The sequence below is a fragment of the Platichthys flesus genome, chromosome 7, assembly GCF_949316205.1.
Source record: "Platichthys flesus chromosome 7, fPlaFle2.1, whole genome shotgun sequence".
Lineage (NCBI taxonomy): Eukaryota > Metazoa > Chordata > Actinopteri > Pleuronectiformes > Pleuronectidae > Platichthys > Platichthys flesus.
Window position 1 is genome coordinate 15219168 of NC_084951.1, and position 17880 is coordinate 15237047.

At 43.3% G+C, this 17880-nt stretch overlaps 1 protein-coding gene across 1 annotated transcript; it reads right to left on the minus strand.

Annotated features, from left to right (window-relative positions):
- On the minus strand, positions 1-17536 carry cacnb3b (calcium channel, voltage-dependent, beta 3b). Its single transcript, XM_062392504.1, has 15 exons — positions 17500-17536; positions 17212-17264; positions 9058-9177; positions 8824-8946; positions 8591-8718; positions 8355-8407; positions 7938-7957; positions 7666-7746; positions 5649-5707; positions 5333-5433; positions 5059-5210; positions 4046-4141; positions 3751-3921; positions 3612-3663; positions 1-3509 (listed from the first exon to the last, which is right to left on the minus strand). Exons 1-14 carry the CDS (start codon positions 17534-17536, stop codon positions 3634-3636), a joined length of 1224 nt encoding a protein of 407 aa, XP_062248488.1. The 3' UTR covers positions 1-3509; positions 3612-3633.
- Positions 17537-17880: the final 344 nt, after the last annotated feature.

The window sequence follows — 17880 nt, forward strand, 5'->3', positions numbered from 1 at the left end:
TTACTTAAATGTTTGTTTTTTTATTCACCTCTTCTTTCAACTTTACCAAAGACAAAAGATGCATCCTGTGCACATCATCGTCAGACACCGTTCGATCTCATTTCTCTCGTCGACTTGTCAGAAACTCATGGGAGACGTTTACCATCAGACCAGCTTGTTCAGTATTGGAGGTGGGTACAGCATAACATTTAGTGCATTTATTGCATCGTAAAGCAGACATATAAATGATAGTAGTGCAATTATACCCCATCATAACTGAGGAGATATCTTGATAGTCTCAGCTAGTGTCTAGACTTTGTATTGCATACAGAATTTAGGCAAGTGAAACACAATAGGAAATGATACTTGTAAAAAATTGTGCTTTGGACGTCCAAAGAATAATTCACCTTTTGTAGAAATTTTCCTGCGATAAAGATTAAGCAGACAGGAGGAGCTGATATTTATAATTTTTGTTTTCGATTTTCAATCGTAAGAAGGTACTGTGCTCTCTATGTTTCCTCGAGAAGAAGTTATGTAGCTCAAACCTGGTCCTTTAGAAATGGATGTGGGTGTCAGTGGAAGCGATCGGTACGGTGGTCCTAAATAACTACAGTGCATCATTCTCAAAACAGAGGAAAAATACATATAAACAACATGCTTTCTGAGGCGCTGCATAAAGATTAGTGACTAAAACCCTTTTGTACTTCCTGTCGGCATTTGTTGTTTCTGTGCAATATGATAATAATAATAATAATAATATCTGCATATTGAATATACACTATGTACAGTTAAGCTGTGATAATGGGTGATTGGTTATGTTACATAAGTGAATGCGAGCATGGTCCTATAAAGCCCTTCTGATGAAACAGGAATACAATGTGTCATGCACATACTTTGTATCATTTACATGTGTGTTATGTTGGTAGCTGAGCTCTCTAGTTATACATGGTGAAAGCAGATGCAGATGGGTTTATTTTGGTGAGTAGGGAGAAACATGAAATGGAGGCAAAGATCCTTAAATAAATATTAAAGAGATTATTGATGGCTTTACAAAGTTTGGCAAAACAAAAATTGTCTCATGATGGAAATTGTACATGTTCCTTATATGGGTTAATGTGTCTTTAATGTTTCTCTTGCAGTTTGTTTGCATATAGGACCTCTAATAATGACATAAATATACCACCAGAGGGCGCTCTCTATGTACTCATAAGCCTGCAGTACTGTTTCTGCCAAAAGACAATTAAATTATTTATCAGTCTTGCTCAGTGTGTCGACGTGCTCGGAGACCGAATTGTCTGGTGAAAATGTTCTAATAGTTGTCGCACAGTTTTATTGTGGAGGGTGATTTTAAATGCAGTGGTGGGATCTAATAAAGTACATGTACTTAGTTACTGTACTTAAGTACATTTTTCAAGTGTCTTTCCTTTGAATGCATTATAAACATCAGCACATATCCCTATTCTCTATACTCCACTTAATGTTTACAATGCACTGCCTTACATGTTCACATTGTTTTTTTATATTTTAAAGTAATCAATAACAAGAGTAGAATTGGTCCACTGATCCAATCAGAACAGGCAGGTCACATCAGACCCCGCCCCCTGCTGCAGTAGCATCACTTGTGAAGAAACACAGTCAAGACTATGATATAGTAGACTTATGCATAAAATAATAAGCCAAACTACTTTTAATACTGTAATTGTATTTTAAAAGCAAGTTCTTACTTTTACGTATAGTAGATATAAATATAAAACAATGTAGAATTTTACTTTTATTTGAGTCCATTTTTGTCTTTTTAATTGTACTTCTACCTCAGTATTATGTTAAAGTACTTCCCTCACCGCAGTGTGAATGTGTCACAGGTACATCTTTGCCACTGAGCAATTCAATTGTAAAGATCTTAATCTATACCATTAAAGAGAAAAGAGGAGTTTACGGTCCATCCGCTGTTCGACCTACCACTACACCACTGAGTAGAAGTGTAATTTAAATGATATCACATCTGATATGGTATCAACAACAAATAACAACAAACTCTTTGGAACACTTTCAGTAAATTATCTCTATGAGGCGTTTTCCAGTCCACTTAGAAAACTGAGGATCAACATAACATAAGTGATGAGTTTTAATAGTGAAGCTACTCAGGACAGAGCAGTAATCCTACTTTAAATCTTTCGGTTTGACTTTAAAAGTGAAAAACACGACCTGAAAATCCAACGTGTGATATATCTCTTCTCTTCTGGAGTAATTCACACATGTGCTAAATATGAATATCCAGAAAGAAGAAATAATACGATACGTACTGTACAGTACGATCAGTTTAATGTGATTGGATTAAATCCCATTTATAGCTTTATGTGACTTTGGAATTATAATTTTTTGCTACATATTTAATTGTATTTTCAGTTCAGTTGATCTACAGTATGATTTCCCCCCAGCCATAAACCACAGTTGGTGTAAATAATTCTTTCTAAGCCATTCATACATTCACAGCTGTGACAAAAGATGCATGGACACACTGTCGTTGTGCATCTCTGTGCTTGTCGTGCGTGGGTTTGCATCACTGTCGTGTACAGACATGTCATCAGCTATACTGACAGCTCAGATATTTAGATAGTGGTATACATGGTAACTGTAAACAAATTCAATCAATAAAGAGAATCATTTTAAGAGGCTACTGGAAAACAATGAGAGAAGTGACTATAAAGGATGAGACTGACAGAAACAACTGTGCCTTAGAGGAAACTATTGGTACACCTGTAGTGACAGCTCACAGAGAACTCAAGAGATGGAAGACACACAGAACTGGATTTCTGTTACTCTGCTCTCTTTGGTCAGAGAGGGAAGTCAGGTTGATACAGAAAACCTGGGGAACGCTAAGTTGTTAAACTGCATGTTTGTGTTGTGTGTTTCACTGAAAGCTCTGCTGTGCTACAGTTACATTTGCTAACATACTCTGACTTCACAGGTGAGCAGTTTGTCTACAGTGTGAGCTGAATCAGCCGATCTGTGTCTGAGACGGCCTCCTCTGGGCGTCTAAACACAGATGGGCTAGCTCAGGATGTGACATCCGATGTGAAAGTAAGGAATCAGGAACAAGGTCGATGTCAGGGTGAGATGGGGAGTGAGGGGTGAGGGGAGGTGGTGTGCGGGGGCTGCACTGCTTTACTGGTTTTTATCACCAGTACGCGTGCAGCTGTAGAAAGCGGCCCTGAGTTGTCACATGACAGTGGGAGCAGGGAGCTCTTGCTGAGGGGGCAGCAGAGAGGCGGAGGCTCCTTCGGCACCGGTCAGATCATCTCCTCGGCCTCCTCCTCCTCCTCTCCCTGTTCTTGTGACTCCTCTTCCTCCAGATAGCCAACCTTCTGCTCTCTCCCTCTCCAGGGACTCTGCTCCTGTTTTTTTCTTTGCCCTGCAGGTGTGACCAGAGAAGGTGGTAGCTGGCTTTGGAGAGGTGAGGGCAGCTGCTGCCCCCTGGTGGCAACCTGGTCCCTGTGCTCTATGTCTTGACTCCCAGCCGACAGCACAGGCTGCTCTCGCAGAGGAACAGGAGGCACGATTAATTAGAGAAAACATTACCAGTCCCAAAACCCAGCAGAAAAAGAAAAAATGAAAAGCAGATTTCTTCTCACCTCATTTTGTCAGTGGTAGTGATCATTCTATCAACTCTTGAGTCTCAGAGAACTAGAGTATGGACACAGGAGGAAGAAAATATTTAAATAATAATGCAGCCAAAAGGTTAAAGGAGCGTTAGTTGAACATCCATCTTACCTGTTGGCTGGAGTTAGCTGAGGGAGGGGTGATCACACTTTGGTCCAGGAGGGGGTTAACAGGGGCGGAACCTGGGAGATGCGTAGCCCGCCAGTAAATGTCCAAGTACTCTGCGAGGTGTTCACAAGCATCTTCCAGTTGATTCTCATCCAGGATGACATCAAACATCTCCTGATTAGTCAAAGGAATGAACATGAGAGATAAGAAAGAGAGGTTACACCACTCCTTCTCTCCTTAAAAGATCCCTGTTGAATTCCAGCATTTTAAAAAGAGTGAAGAGTAAAGAAGGACATACAGGCGGGCACTGTGCGAGCTTGTCCCCTGCCATCATCTGAACGTTGAGGTGTTTGCTTTGTGACTTCCCTCGAGATTTGATCAGCCTCTGAAGAACCTGTGGGATGAGACAAAGAGAGCCGAGCAGATTAAAGACTGAAGGTTATCATTAAACAATTTCATTCCCCTCATTATTTTCCTTATTAGTTTCTTCTTTTATTCAATCCTATATAGTGAAAGCATCATGGTTTATCATTTCGATCAGAAAATGGAATTCTCACTTTTAATGTGGAGATTTAAGGCTTGATTCAGCCTGTAAGGCGGGGCAAAGTATAGAACCAAGCCATTATGAGTAATAAAATGTTGTATATGTTTGTTTGTCTTTTTCCAGAAAACTTGGAGGAGGATGCAGTGTGGGTCAGGGAAGATCCTTTCTCGATTTCTTGCAGCTTTTTAAACACTATTATAACATTGTGAGATGGGGCTTTTTGGATTTATCAGAAAATAATTTTGGAATCTTAATGAAAAATATATATATGGACATACAGTATTTAGGGGCCTGACATCTATGAGTGTGTGAGCAATATTGTGCAGCTTATTTGTGCCTCAGTGGAGGTATGCATTCTACTGAGAACCATTCTAGTTAAGAATTAAATCGATGAAATGTCGAAAAAGGTAAATATATCAACTTTGACCCTCGACAACTGAAATCGAATCACTTTATCTGAAAATCTCCAAGTGACAAGCGATCAAAAGTTGAAGACATTCCCTGGAGGCATTCTTGAGACATCGCGTTCACAGGAGTGGGACGGATGGAAAACCTGAAAACATAATGCCTCTGACACTGGCTTTCTCCTGGGTGGGGACATTCAAATATTTGACTTTTTCCTCTTGACTTAACAACCAAATGATAAAGCAGATGTCAAAATTTGATTCTCCAACTCTTTTACCTCTGAAATCAATAATAACGAACAACCATATCGATTACAACGTTGAATGACTGTCTTAGTGGGTTTGATGTGCATTGTGCTCTACTTTAGGCGAGGACACTTTGACGTAGACGACGATGGGAGCCAGAGACGTCTTGAGAAGCTGCGATGGGTGGTTGATGGTGTCTGCATCCAGGACGACCAGCTGAAGAGACTTGGCCAGCTCAAAGATCCTCTCTATCTCACTCTGGACCTCCGCTGCGAGCACACCAAAGAAAAAACACGTTCAGCAGAGCGACATCACTGAGCTTATCAAAGAGGAGGCGTCTATTCTTAGCAGGTATTCATCTTTATTTAGGAAAAAAGGATCAAAGACTCACCGATACTGGAGCGTGTGTTGGATCTCTCCATTATGGCCTTCTTGTTCAGCACCGATCGCTTCGCCAGCGACAAATCAGCAGTCACCCGTGTAATAGAAATCCTAAAGACGAAGCGTCGTATCACATCACATCCACAACTGTTCCATTTCAAAGGAGGAGATGAACTTGTTCTAAATATAAATCATCATCATCGTGTGTCCTATCGACCATGAGAATGTGATCAGAATGCAGAATCCGCACGAGCGGCTCTGTGGCTCAGTTGCAGAGTCACTGTACACTGAGCTGAGCACTGAGCAGCACACATAGCATTACCCACCTGCCATCGAATCGGTGCTTCAGGAAGTCAAACAAGGCTTTCTGCATCATGTCCGTCACCTGGGGGAAACAGAAGAACAGGAAGACACTTATATTGATGATCGACACTTTCTCCAACTAGCCAGACATGAGGTCAAAGTATTAACGCCGCCATCTTGCAAATTCTGACCAGGACCATCTGTGCAGTAGAGATCAGAGGATGGAGCAGAGGTCCCGCCGACACAGGCGCAGTCTCAATTATAATGTTTCACAGCATTTTTACATCTTCAAATAAATAATTCAAACCAAACTTATTTATAAACGTATATTCAAACCTACCACGTGAATATACATCAGTGTGATAAGAACTATCTAACGTGAGAGAAACCATCTTAAAATGTTCTTTGACTTCTATTTGGTCCGTGTCCCATCCATTGACATGGAGGAGGTGGGAGTTATCACCTATGATACAGCCAGCCACTAGATGGCAATCAAGACACGTTGGCTTCACTTTTTGGGAGCAGACATGTTTACAGTCTATGATATAAACATTTAATGAATGTTTTTTCTGAACACATTACACAATTTCTGCTCAGGAACTTATCCTCTGAGGACATATTTTATTGAATAGCACTGGTTAACCTTCTCTGCCTTCTTACCCACAGCTGACAAATACATAATGATTTATATATTTACTATATGTTTGCTTTTTACCAGGCTTAGCACAACCTGGATGCCTCGCAGTTATCATATCAATGTGTACATTCTGCTAATAAATATGAAATGTAGAGAAAGTGCTGCCTTGACTTTCCAGTATATCACAGAACTACTGTAGTTTATATTATCTCCTTCCCACCAAAGTAGTGGCACCAGAACCTTCATTCACATTAAGCACAGTATAACAGGGCAAAGTATATATTAATTACTTTCATTTTCAACATTGGCATCCTAGGAACAGACAATAATGAGCACCATAATGGATGACACAGATACAGTTGGACTGCATGTGTTTGCTTATGTATGTTTCCATGAACACAGTGAGGGTGAAGTGAATCAGTCTATTTTCAATCAGTCCTGAAAAATGGATGGCCTTCGCAGTAGGGTATGAGGCGCACAGGGGTGTTGCTCCTCCAACGTGCAACAGAGAGAAACAGAGAGAGGGGGAAGAGAGCGAGGGAAGAGTGAGAGAATATATTCAAGAACAACAGTAAGCGGCTGAAAGCGAAAAAAAATGAACGAGGGACAAAGAAGAGGGGGAGAGAATGTGAGGGAAAGAGAGAGGGAGGCAGGCTGGTTCGCCACAGGAGCATCCCCAAAGCACATCACCAGAGCGCTACATGAATATTTCACACACAGACATATACACACACACACTAACACACACACACACACACCTTGGCACGCAGCCTGCACAGTCACAGAGGAGAGAGTGGGGCAGAGAGAGAAAATGTTGAAAACATTCTGTTCAATTACACGCCTCACATTTCAACATGTTCATTTCAAGATTCATTGGAACCAGACATCGTCCAAGATGAAGCGAGTTCAAGTGCAATGTGCTTTTATACACTTTCTCCTATATGCGCCACATGTGACCGGGCAGACTCGCAGTTCTCTGTCACTCAAAGATTCCTGTTGTGTGTGTGTGTGATATAACTTCATCAGGATCTGACTGTGGTGTTTAGTATCAGTGTTAATGGGATAATGGCAGCCAGAGAGGGGTGTGGGGGACACCTCCCCTGTAGGAGTGAACTGTGTGCTCATAATATGGACGTGCACTCTAAAAGTGTCTGAATCCTGCCTGTCTACTGTAGACAGTAAAATATTTATGGGTGCTTTAACCGCAACCAATTGATTGTAAGATCCCCACCCGTACAGACATATTCTAATCTGCACACGCAGCGCTCTCTCTCCTATGGGATGGGGGATGTTTCAGAGGGGATGGCAGAAGGTTGTCAAGGGGGATGATTTTTGGTCATTTTGGTTTAAAGGTTGAGTGTGTGGAACTAAGTGACATCTAATGGTGAAGTTGCTCATCTCACCTCATATCCTTTCAGTGAAGGGCCCACCAGCACCACTGGCCTCATAGAAGGAACCACATCATATGGAGGTAGTTGCTCAGTCTGCACAGCCCACAAACAGACAGGGTATGTTGAATTGAACTGACAGTAAAGCGACAGTTCAAAGAATGGCTACTGGTCACTCGCCGTGTACCGAGCCACTAGTGTTGAACTTTCCTTGACACTGTTCTTAGAAAAATTGTGAAAATGTAAAGTGATACACAGAGGAGGAGGCACACTGAGCGAAAACGCACCTGTTTCTGCTTCTGTTTGGCTTCAAAATAAACAGAAGGAACATTAGGCAAGAAGAGAAAAGCTAATGAGATGCTGTGGCAATAAATCATTGCTTCAGCAGAAAACATCTGAGTAACAGAGAAAACATGCATGTCATGCTGTGCTGAGAAACTACACGTTTGTATTGTGGCCCTGCACAAGATATAATTGTAGGATTGTAAATGTGGGATCTTAATTCAATAATTTTTCACCCAAGCTTTTGTTTTCTGTTGCAGGCAGAGAGCTGATGGGAAGTTTCACAACATATTACTTTCTAAAGGGAGCGGTTTTGCCCACGAATAGTCCCTGTATGTAATCTAACCCAGCGAGAGCATGCAGTCCCAGTGGAAGCAGAGCAGACAGACACATCAGCAGGACTCCTCCGATCTCACTTATACCTGCAGATGGCGGGGTGGACCTCCAGCCTCCGGATGAAGAGTTCCCTCCTTTCCTGTGGAGAAATATAATGCAGAGCTTCATTATGTGCAAATCCCCTAAGGAGGCAATTTAGAGAGAAGGACTTGGAAAACAGAGCAACACATGAGCAAGAACTTGTTACCCCCCCAAAAAAAGTTTTCAAAGACTGTACTCGACAGAAAGCTTGACAGTCTCTGATCTCTCAGAGCGGTCTGACCTCTGACTTGCTGCTTTTTTCTGCTCATGTTGTATCCTCATGGCTTCGAGTTTGACTGGACTCGGGATGAAAGTGATGTCTGCCCCTTCCTTCACCAGCCGACCGATCCACCAATCATTGTTGTATTTCTGCAAGACAGCGAAACACATCATGTGCAACAAACATGACATGGCTCACAGTCTACATACGAGAGGGGCAGGGACAATGATGTCTTGGTTCTGCAGACCGCTCACCTCTTTTATGTGCAGAAAGTCTTTGCTTTCAAAGTTGATAGCAGCACCTTGGACTGGACACTCTCCATCAATGGCTCCACAGTAGCTCACATTGGCTTTCACTGCAAATGCTACTGGTTTAGACTGCAAAACATATGAATGTGATACATAAGAATCATTATGTTGCACAGGTCTCCTCAGGAACTGAAGGTGGATTTAAGAGCCAGCTTTGATCTTTGACCTCTGCACTCTCACCTTGGCTCTCTCCAGCTGCAACTGAGCCTGGCGCTCGGCTTCACGCCGAGACGCCTCCTGGTCCTCCTCCAGGGACAGGTCGGAATCAGAGGGTCGACTAGTGTAGGAATCGGCTGAACCCTGGAGTAAAGGAGGAGAGGAGGGTTAAATCCAGATGAATCCACATCAATACAGTGCAGTAAATTCAACACCTTGTAGCAAATGTTCAGTATAACTCACGATGCAGAAACTGTTGAGTTTCAGCAAATGGCGTAGATGGAGCTCTAAACAAATCACCTGCTACATCTACCTCTGTGTCCTCATGCCATTCTCCTCATTCAACCTCTCCCTAAACCTGCCTTTCCTTTCCTGAAGTCATGTGACCCCGTCTATAAGTTACAGCAGCTTTCCAAAGCAGCCCTCTCAGGGGAACGTGTGCGTGAGCACTGCAACAACACCAACAACCAGTCCTGGTGTCTATTCATACACTCAACCAGGCTCAGATGTTGGCCAAGCGTCTTCGAGGAGAATAAACTAAGACTTAAAAAAAAAACTATTGACAATACAAGATGCTACTGCATAAAGCCTTCAACCAGCTTACATAGCGTCCAGATTGGTCTGTTTCTACAAATAATGTAGCACAATTTTAATTACCGGCTACATTTTGAGTTTAAAGTTAGAAAATCTGAATTTAAAAAAGGTAAATATATGTTTTTGAAATTGAAAACATTTTCAAAACCAGCCTCAGACTTTCAGTCGCCCAGACATCAGCAGACTTTTGTGAGAGAGACCAGAGAGCATATTTTTTCTACATTATTTTTTGTGACAGAGTAAAACCTTATCTTAGTGGGCATATCTTTTTAAAGCTGGGACATAACAAAATGTTCAAAGTAAGAAGTAAGTTAGTTAGAAAACACAAACAATATTTTACAAAATTCAGTTCCAAATAACAAAAATAGCAGCACATACAAATTCAATTAGAAAAAGTCAAAAACAATTGCAAAAGATTTGCAAAAAACAAGAACATTGTTGTTCGAAAAAAACTGACAATAAAGCTCTTTTTTGTTGAACACTGCAATGGAAAATAATCCAAAACTAATTCAATCCCAATGACAGTCACCACTCAACATCTTTACATTCATATCACGTGCAATGTGTTTGATGGTAAATTGAACGTAAACTTCACCAGATCCTACATTTATTCCCTCATTCCTTCCTCAGCCTGCTCCTTCCCGGTGGCTGCAGTCCGAACAGGGAGGTGCATGGAGCTACATGAAGTCTCCTCACATACACCAGGCAGGAGCACCCACATAATACAGCCAAATATAGCTCCATAACACCGTCATCCCTCTTTTACCTTTTTTTTACTCCTCCTCCACCTGTCCCCTCCTCCCTCCTCCCGACCAGCTCTGTCTCTTCTTTGTTATTTCCCTTGCCTTCCGAAGAAGCTGTATCCATTGCAGAGAGTGTTGATATCATTTAAATATCAAAGCCTGTCGGGGCTGGAGCAGAATTTGAAGAGCTTACCAGAAGAGGTAATAAAACCTAATTAAAGCAGATTTAGAGGCCTGCACATGGAGGGAATGGACGGATATTCTGATGAAGAGACTCTGTTCTCATCAGAATAAAATATAAACATGTTGTCTTCACCCAATTTGATTGCACTTTTACATTGTTTTCACTTGATTAGTGAAAATCACCTTGCACCTATTGAATTATACTAAAAAGCATCCATTCAAACACACTGGTCTCTTCCCTTTTGTCACTTCCAAGGATCCAAGGTCCGTTTGTGAAGCCTCATACTGATCTGATTAAAACTGCATGGATTCCTAATGAGCTTTCAAAATGCAAAAGAGGGTGATTTTCTTTGCTGTCAGATTTTTGGAGTCTTGCAAAATGTTGAGGGCAGATGCAGAAATATCAAGGTTAACACAGCAAAGTCAAAGTCCCTGTTTTGATTCAATTATAGGTTTTTACATTTCATTCAGTTGTTTCCTTTTACGAAATGAAACAAACCCTTGGTTAGGTGTTGGTGCTGCTCGGGTTAACTTCCATGTTTTTCTCTTCACTGCTTCAAAACTACGTCATGAGTGACTGATCACATATTACAACCAATTACAATGCAGATGACGGTCACCTCATGACAGTGCATGTAAATGTCCAGAATCCCCATCTATTACTTTTACACTATTGTTTGTTAATCAGGCGGATAAGGCAAAAACTACTCATCCAATTTCCATGAAATTATGTGGAGGGGTATTTTCACTTTCTTTAACATTGCAAAATAGGATATTTTTGAAAAATTTTTATGATTTCTCAGAGAATAATTCATAAAAATCTAGTCTAGGGGACTGATATTAATAATTGTTTGCAATTTGGTGCTGATCCAAATATAAATCCAGATATAGTGAATTTAAATATGGGCCTTGGTGGAGGTATAAACCTGAGAGTTTAAAACTTTAGAATATAAATTTTAGCATGAAAAGAAAGTATTCCCAGAATCAATAATCCATTTTACCACAAGGACCCTCACTTTTTCCTTTAGACAAATTCACTTTGTGTCAATGCAAAACCTAAAAACCTTGCTGTTGACCACCACACAGCAGTGGCTTGCTTAGAAGAAGGTCTCAGGGTTATAGAACAGCATTATAAGGATCGGCGGGGGGGACCGCAGCCCATTGAGTTGTCTGACTGTCTTATTTTATAAAACCACAAACGCCCACTCACAGCACAGACACAGTCTTTGTAAAAGTGTGGATACAAGAGCAAAGGAGGATACCCAGAAACCCGTCACATACTGGAAGTCCCATTTGAGACTGAAACATGAGATTGTGACGCTGCAGCAGTTGTGGTTTTTCACCAGCAGGGGGAAACATCCACAATACAACCAACTTGTCTTTATCAAAGATCCAATGGTGAAGGACACTTTCCCTATAGTGCATGATTCAGTGACTACTGGTCCGTTTATATTTAATCCTAATTTTTGAGTTAGTGAACAATATGACACTGATTAACAAAAACTCTGTGAATTGGTTCTGTATGTGTGTGCATATAAATATACATATTATTTATGGTATTGGTTCTGCTTTAGAATAGAAGTCAACGGTCTTTGCATTTGGGGAATCTCACAGGGGCTGTTGCACACAGAGTAGCATCCTGAAACTGTAGAAGCACAAGTATGGGCTCAACTCCAATATATGAAGGCGGGGAATGACTTCACAAAAAAGACAGGAGACCAAAAAACGAACCAAAATAACAGGATCAAAAACCATGATGCTCAACAGATGGGCCTCAAGTTCAAAGCAGAGCTGGAAAAGTTGAGATGGATTTGACAAACTGCATGTGTACACAGTACAGCATGTCCAGATGAGGAGAGGGGAGGAGAGAAGTGGTGGTGGTGGGGGGGGGGGAGGATGCTGCTGGCGGGGTGGGGGAGACTTCGGCTGAGGGGAGGAGGGGAGACAACGAGCAGGAAGACGACGTCTGCGAGCTGACGGACCGACTGTTGGATGAACAGGTTGAGTTCGCATGCAGGGTGATTAAACAGAAAAAGTGGAGCATCAACCAGCGTACCTTGTTACAGATGAGTCCTGTGGCACTCGAGTCGGAGGCAGACATGCTTCTGCTGCCGGCGCTCTCCCCTCCCACCCCCCCATTGCACACAGAAAAGGCGGAACCATCCTCCCCCCCTGCCCGTGGTCACAGGGGGAGAGAGAGAGAGAGAGAGAGAGAGAGAGAGAGAGAGAGAGACAGGCAGGCTCAGCCTAAGTGCTTCACAGCTGACGTTGCTTCGTTGCTTCAACAGCCATTTCCTATACAAAATTGATAACCTGACTGCAGCATCGGCGTGTGTACACAGCCGTATATACTGGTACAGCTAGCTGGGATTCTTCTGCTTCATGCCAGCTCTCATGTAAGAGAAGGAGCATCCATCTGGTTTCTTCCTCTCCTCTCCTCTCCTCTCCTCTCCTCTCCTCTTATGTCAAATACCACTTTGAGAAATCCTGAAAAAGTCGAAGAGGTAAAATCGACCACTTCCGTGGACATGTTTGTCTGGTGGGTCTCTCACTCTGCAGAGTATCAGTTTTCACATGGTGCAGATAGAACTTCTAAAAATATGCCCGAACAAAGACTGAGCTGTTATGTAAGCCATTCTAAGTGTTAATAATAATAACCAGGCAAGGAAAAGCCGAGGGACAACTGAATCAGCCAATTAATGATTTCTGGAGATAATCAGGCAACAACACACAGCGTGAACGGTTAGCTGATGGTGAGGAGACAAACAGAGAGGAGGCGATGGATGGAGCGATTAAGAGGAATAGAGGAGGGCAGGGCTGTGCCCGCCTGCCTGTCTGCCCTGCACCATCCCTCTGACAGGAAGGTGATGCATGAGCCTACAGAACAGAGATGCAGTGGTGAGTCAGCAGCCACCGAGAGTCCATCAGATGTCCTAATAAGCCAGGAGAGAGGCCTCCTCTCGACTGCTGGAGACGACCTCTCTGTTCATGGCTGCTCTGCAGGTCGCCCCAGGCCCTGAAGACCCTACTTTTGGCAACTATTATGCTGGCTACATGTCCTCTCTCACCCTCATTCAACTGTGGCTGTTTAAGAATTAAGTGCACTCCACCGGGGCTTTTAGAAAAAATGTCTTGGGGCTATATTTCTGCATGGCTTTTTAAAAAAGAGAGCGATGCAGGCAGTAAAGCGTACACGCACACGCTCAAACACACACAGGCACACACACACAAATTATTGTTGTTAAAGAAACTCGCTCCCTTGGATGCCTCTGGAACAGAAGACAGAGTAACTATTTTCATCATTAGCGTCGCACATGAAACAGCCATTGAGCAGCACAGCCTTTCAAACAGTGGGGCGTGCAGAGATGGGGAGGGGGGTGAAAACAGAAGAAACAAATGGAGAAATAGAAAACAGAATGAAGGTGGGACTAAAGGAAATTAAATGTAATAAAGGAAATGTAATTTAAATGTAATAGATGGAGCAGAACTTAAGAACTGAAAAGGGATTTTTATAAATATGAAAATAAAAGGTGATGCCATTCATCTGCTCTGCCGATATTAACTCTGCAAACTCTTTGAATTGAATGAGAGAGACAAGCGAGGAAAGGTTGGATGAAGGGACGAAAAAGAAAAATTGGTGGAGAAATGTTAGAACAATATAGAACCTGAGATAATCAGCAGAAGCTTAAATTTGTTGTTATATATGTATAGTTCCTCCTTTCCTCCTCTTCTCTCCTCCTCTCCTCCTCTCCTCCTCTCCTCCTCTCCTCCTCTCCTCCTCTCCTCCTCTCAGTCTGGGCTTGACAGTAGGGGAGAGGATTGTCAAACTTCACAGACTTTTGATGAATTCCCTCCAGAAAGAGCGAAGCAGATCTGAGACTGGCTCAGCTATATTCACTGAAGCCACACAGCCCATCTGAATATGAACTAAGTGTCTGTGTGGGGAACGAGAGCAGACAGCAATTGTCTCTGCTCTAGTCTCCAGCCTGTAAACACTGGCACTGCAGTGATGGTGGATTCATCTCTTCTCTTCCATCCAAAGCAATAAAATCTTGTACAGCGTTCAATCCTCCTGGTGGTGCAGCCGTTTTAATAAAGTTCTATTTCATTTTTTTTTTTTTTTTTAAGTTCACCCAGGCCTTTACAATCAAAGGGAAACACAGAGACAAAAAAACTTGTGCGAGATGGGTGTGGTTAGCCGTGGAACCGTCTCACAAAGGAATTTCAAACTTGATGTAATATGTCAGCTGTTCTATATTTGGAGCAGTGACACATGCTAATTCTCATCAAGGCACGGCTATTTTTACAGCGAATGCTGATGCAGTAGCTCACCTGGGAGAGGATAACAAACAAGTCTTGTAACCTTCAATATCATGCCCTCTACTCAGTGCCATTCAAGTTCACTAAAGTTAAGCAATTTCCATTTCCGAATCTCGTGGATTTAAGTGTGGTTTCATAGACGGACCGTTGGGCCTTGGTGGAGGTATGCACTGCCGTTCAGGTTAAAGACTATAGTATAGTATAGTAAAGTCCACTCGCTGAATCTTTTAAACAAATCCTCCTCAATTTATCTCAAATTAACGAATAAAGGGGAATTATTGAGCCTCTGCAGAAAAATGCGCTCTACTGCCATTCTAGTATTTTATGTTTTTCACAAAAAAGGTGAGGCTCTCCAGAGTTAAGCATAAGGAGTATTTACTTAAACAAAAAAAATCTGTAATCATGATTTAAATCAGTAAGCATCTGATTGAACAACAAATAATCAGACCAGTCAATCAGTGCCACCTTTCAGTAGCTACAGTGTTACATGCTCGCAAGCAACTGAGCAGCTCTGAAACCATCTGGGAGCAAATGAGACAAAGTTTTCCCAACAATAGGTAGAGATTTGAGCACAAAACCTCATGTCTCCAACCTCCTGCATTGGAAAAAGGAGGCACATTAGCGTGTGTGTGTGTGTGTGCAGTGGGAGCTGAGGCAGCATTCCAGGCAGAGGTGGAACATCCAGAACAAGAGAGAGGTCTCTTGACAGTGCAACCAGAGTAGGGCAGAGTGGATCAATAGGAGAGGCACCCAGATTGATACTCCATCCTGTCCTGAGCAGGTCCAACCTCCTCCTGCTCTAATGTTACCCCAGCGTTCTTCTTCTGCCTGTAATGAGCCCTTAGCAGATCCTATAAATAAGCACTTCCAAGTCGTTCCGAGACAACTGCTTTCTCACCACAGCAACAGCAGTGTGGAGATTTAAAAAGAGGGGACATCTTGTGTGAGCCAACAACAAAGGAGGAATGCTCCTGATGCAATGAGGACAATGTGATGACGTGAATCATCAGAGAGGGGGGGTCAACAATAATGATGGCATTCAGGGAGGAAGAGGAGCATGGGGAAGCAAACCTGCAGTCGGTAATCACTATCTTTCCTCCACACTGTCCCCTTGGCCTGGTCGTACACTGTGGATAGTTATAGGCTTTCATCCCTCCAGGGATCCTTCAACCTGACTTCACCAAACTGCTTCAAAGTGCAGAGGGGCTGGAGCTAACCCACATAACGCCGTGTGTGTACCAACAGTGCAGCACCGAGTGGCACAGCGCTGCTGCATCCTTCATTATATCAGATGTTTGTTGGAAGATGACCTGATTTAGGCTCCATAGGTTTGAGTTAGGCCTAATTGGTGCGTCTTGACTAGTGGGCTGAGCAAACAGAGGGAATGTCAGATGTATTAATATGTAATGCCGTCCTACATATTCATACATTACGGCTTCACATCGAAGAGATGGGCTTTTTTTTCAGGTTGGGGTTTTAAAAAAACTCAGTCACGACACTGAGAGTTTGTCAACGATACGACAGTTTGCAGATGATACAGTCATGCAAGGCATTAGATGGAGAGTTCCTCGAGAACATGCATGTCATCTAAAGAAATTAGAGCACATACTTCTTACATTCTGACCTGCTCGTCTTTAATAAGTAAAACACTGAAGAAAGGCAGCGTTTCTCTACAGGAACTCAAGAGAAGCAGGATCTGGAATTCTTTGGCCCTTATAAACATTGCTGGTTCATCAAATTTAATCAAGGCATTGCACACTGATGCACCAACACACATATGCACGAGCACACACACACACACACACACAATGCACTTCGCTCCTCGCGGGACAGGCTTTTAGTGCTCTGTCTCATGCAGTATTTAATTGACCCCACACAGGAAGCCCAGCAGTCCCAAATGCATTCCTTCCCCCCACCAGCAGAGAAGAGGCTGAATGCCTGCGAGTCCATCCCCACAGCCTCCCCACCGCCGCCGCCGCTCCTCCGTGAACACGACGCCACTAAATGCCCTTTTTCTGCTTTTGTGCAACTCAAACAGTGTGTGCCTCCCCCCCCCCCAAGAAACGCCGACCGATGACGATGAGCAGCTCGGATGCACCTGGAATCGGTTCAAAAATGACCATTCTCACTCTTGACAGCCGCACACATCCACACGATCTCTCAAACTTTTCGGGAGCAGAGCTGACAGGTTCTCTGAGGTGCATCCGCCCCATGTGTCGTCCCGTCGCTGCACAGCATGCACCGATCGACCGCGGGGTGCCCACTGGCTCATCGATGCAATTTGCAGGGGTGGGGGGGGGGGGATCAGATGCAGAACAGAGATAGCGGCGGTACTCACTCGGTTGGAGGTGGGAGAGCACACTCCCCGTCTCTCTCGCTCGCCCTCTCTCTCTGCTAGTCAGTCATGGTGTGCTCTCTCTCCCGGGTAACACTGAAGTGTACTGTAGCGTGCTTGTAGGCAGTCTATCCCTCTCTCTCTCCCCCCCCCCCCCCCCGATCTCATTCTCCACCACTCTCTGTACACAAGCCTTTGCTACGTCAGTCAGGCTCTCTCTCTCTCTCCGCTCCGCACATCATCCTCCGCCGCCCCCCCCCCCTCTCTCCTCCTCTCCTCCTCCACCCCTACCTCGCCCGTCCGGTGGGACTGTGTATCGCCAGCGCATGTTAAGTTCACTCAGGACTCGTGTTATCGTCGGAGCAATAACAAGAGGACCATGTGATATTGTTCTAAAGGACAGTGCATCTTGCAGCATCAATCCACGCTCATCATCTTCCCATGAAGGCACTTCTGTGAGTTCTCCCACACAGTATATGGTCAGATGTTCGTGGACACCTGAACACGCCCATATATGTCGAACATCACATTACAAAACCATGGGCATCAATACGCTGTTGTAAAAGCCTCTGCTCCTCTTTCTAGAGGCCCTACAAGTTCTTCCATTGCATACTTCAGCAGTAAAACTCATTTAATTGAAACTAATAGACCTTGCCCATAGCAAGAGAAATG

Coding starts and splice junctions, on each gene's coding strand:
- cacnb3b (XM_062392504.1), bottom strand. CDS start 17,536: ATGCGCTGGCGATACACAGTCCCACCGGACGGGCGAG. Junction 7,747..7,937: donor CCAAACAGAAGCAGAAACAG/GTGCGTTTTCGC, acceptor TGGGCTGTGCAG/ACTGAGCAACTACCTCCATA. Junction 3,922..4,045: donor AGCTCGCACAGTGCCCGCCT/GTATGTCCTTCT, acceptor TTGACTAATCAG/GAGATGTTTGATGTCATCCT.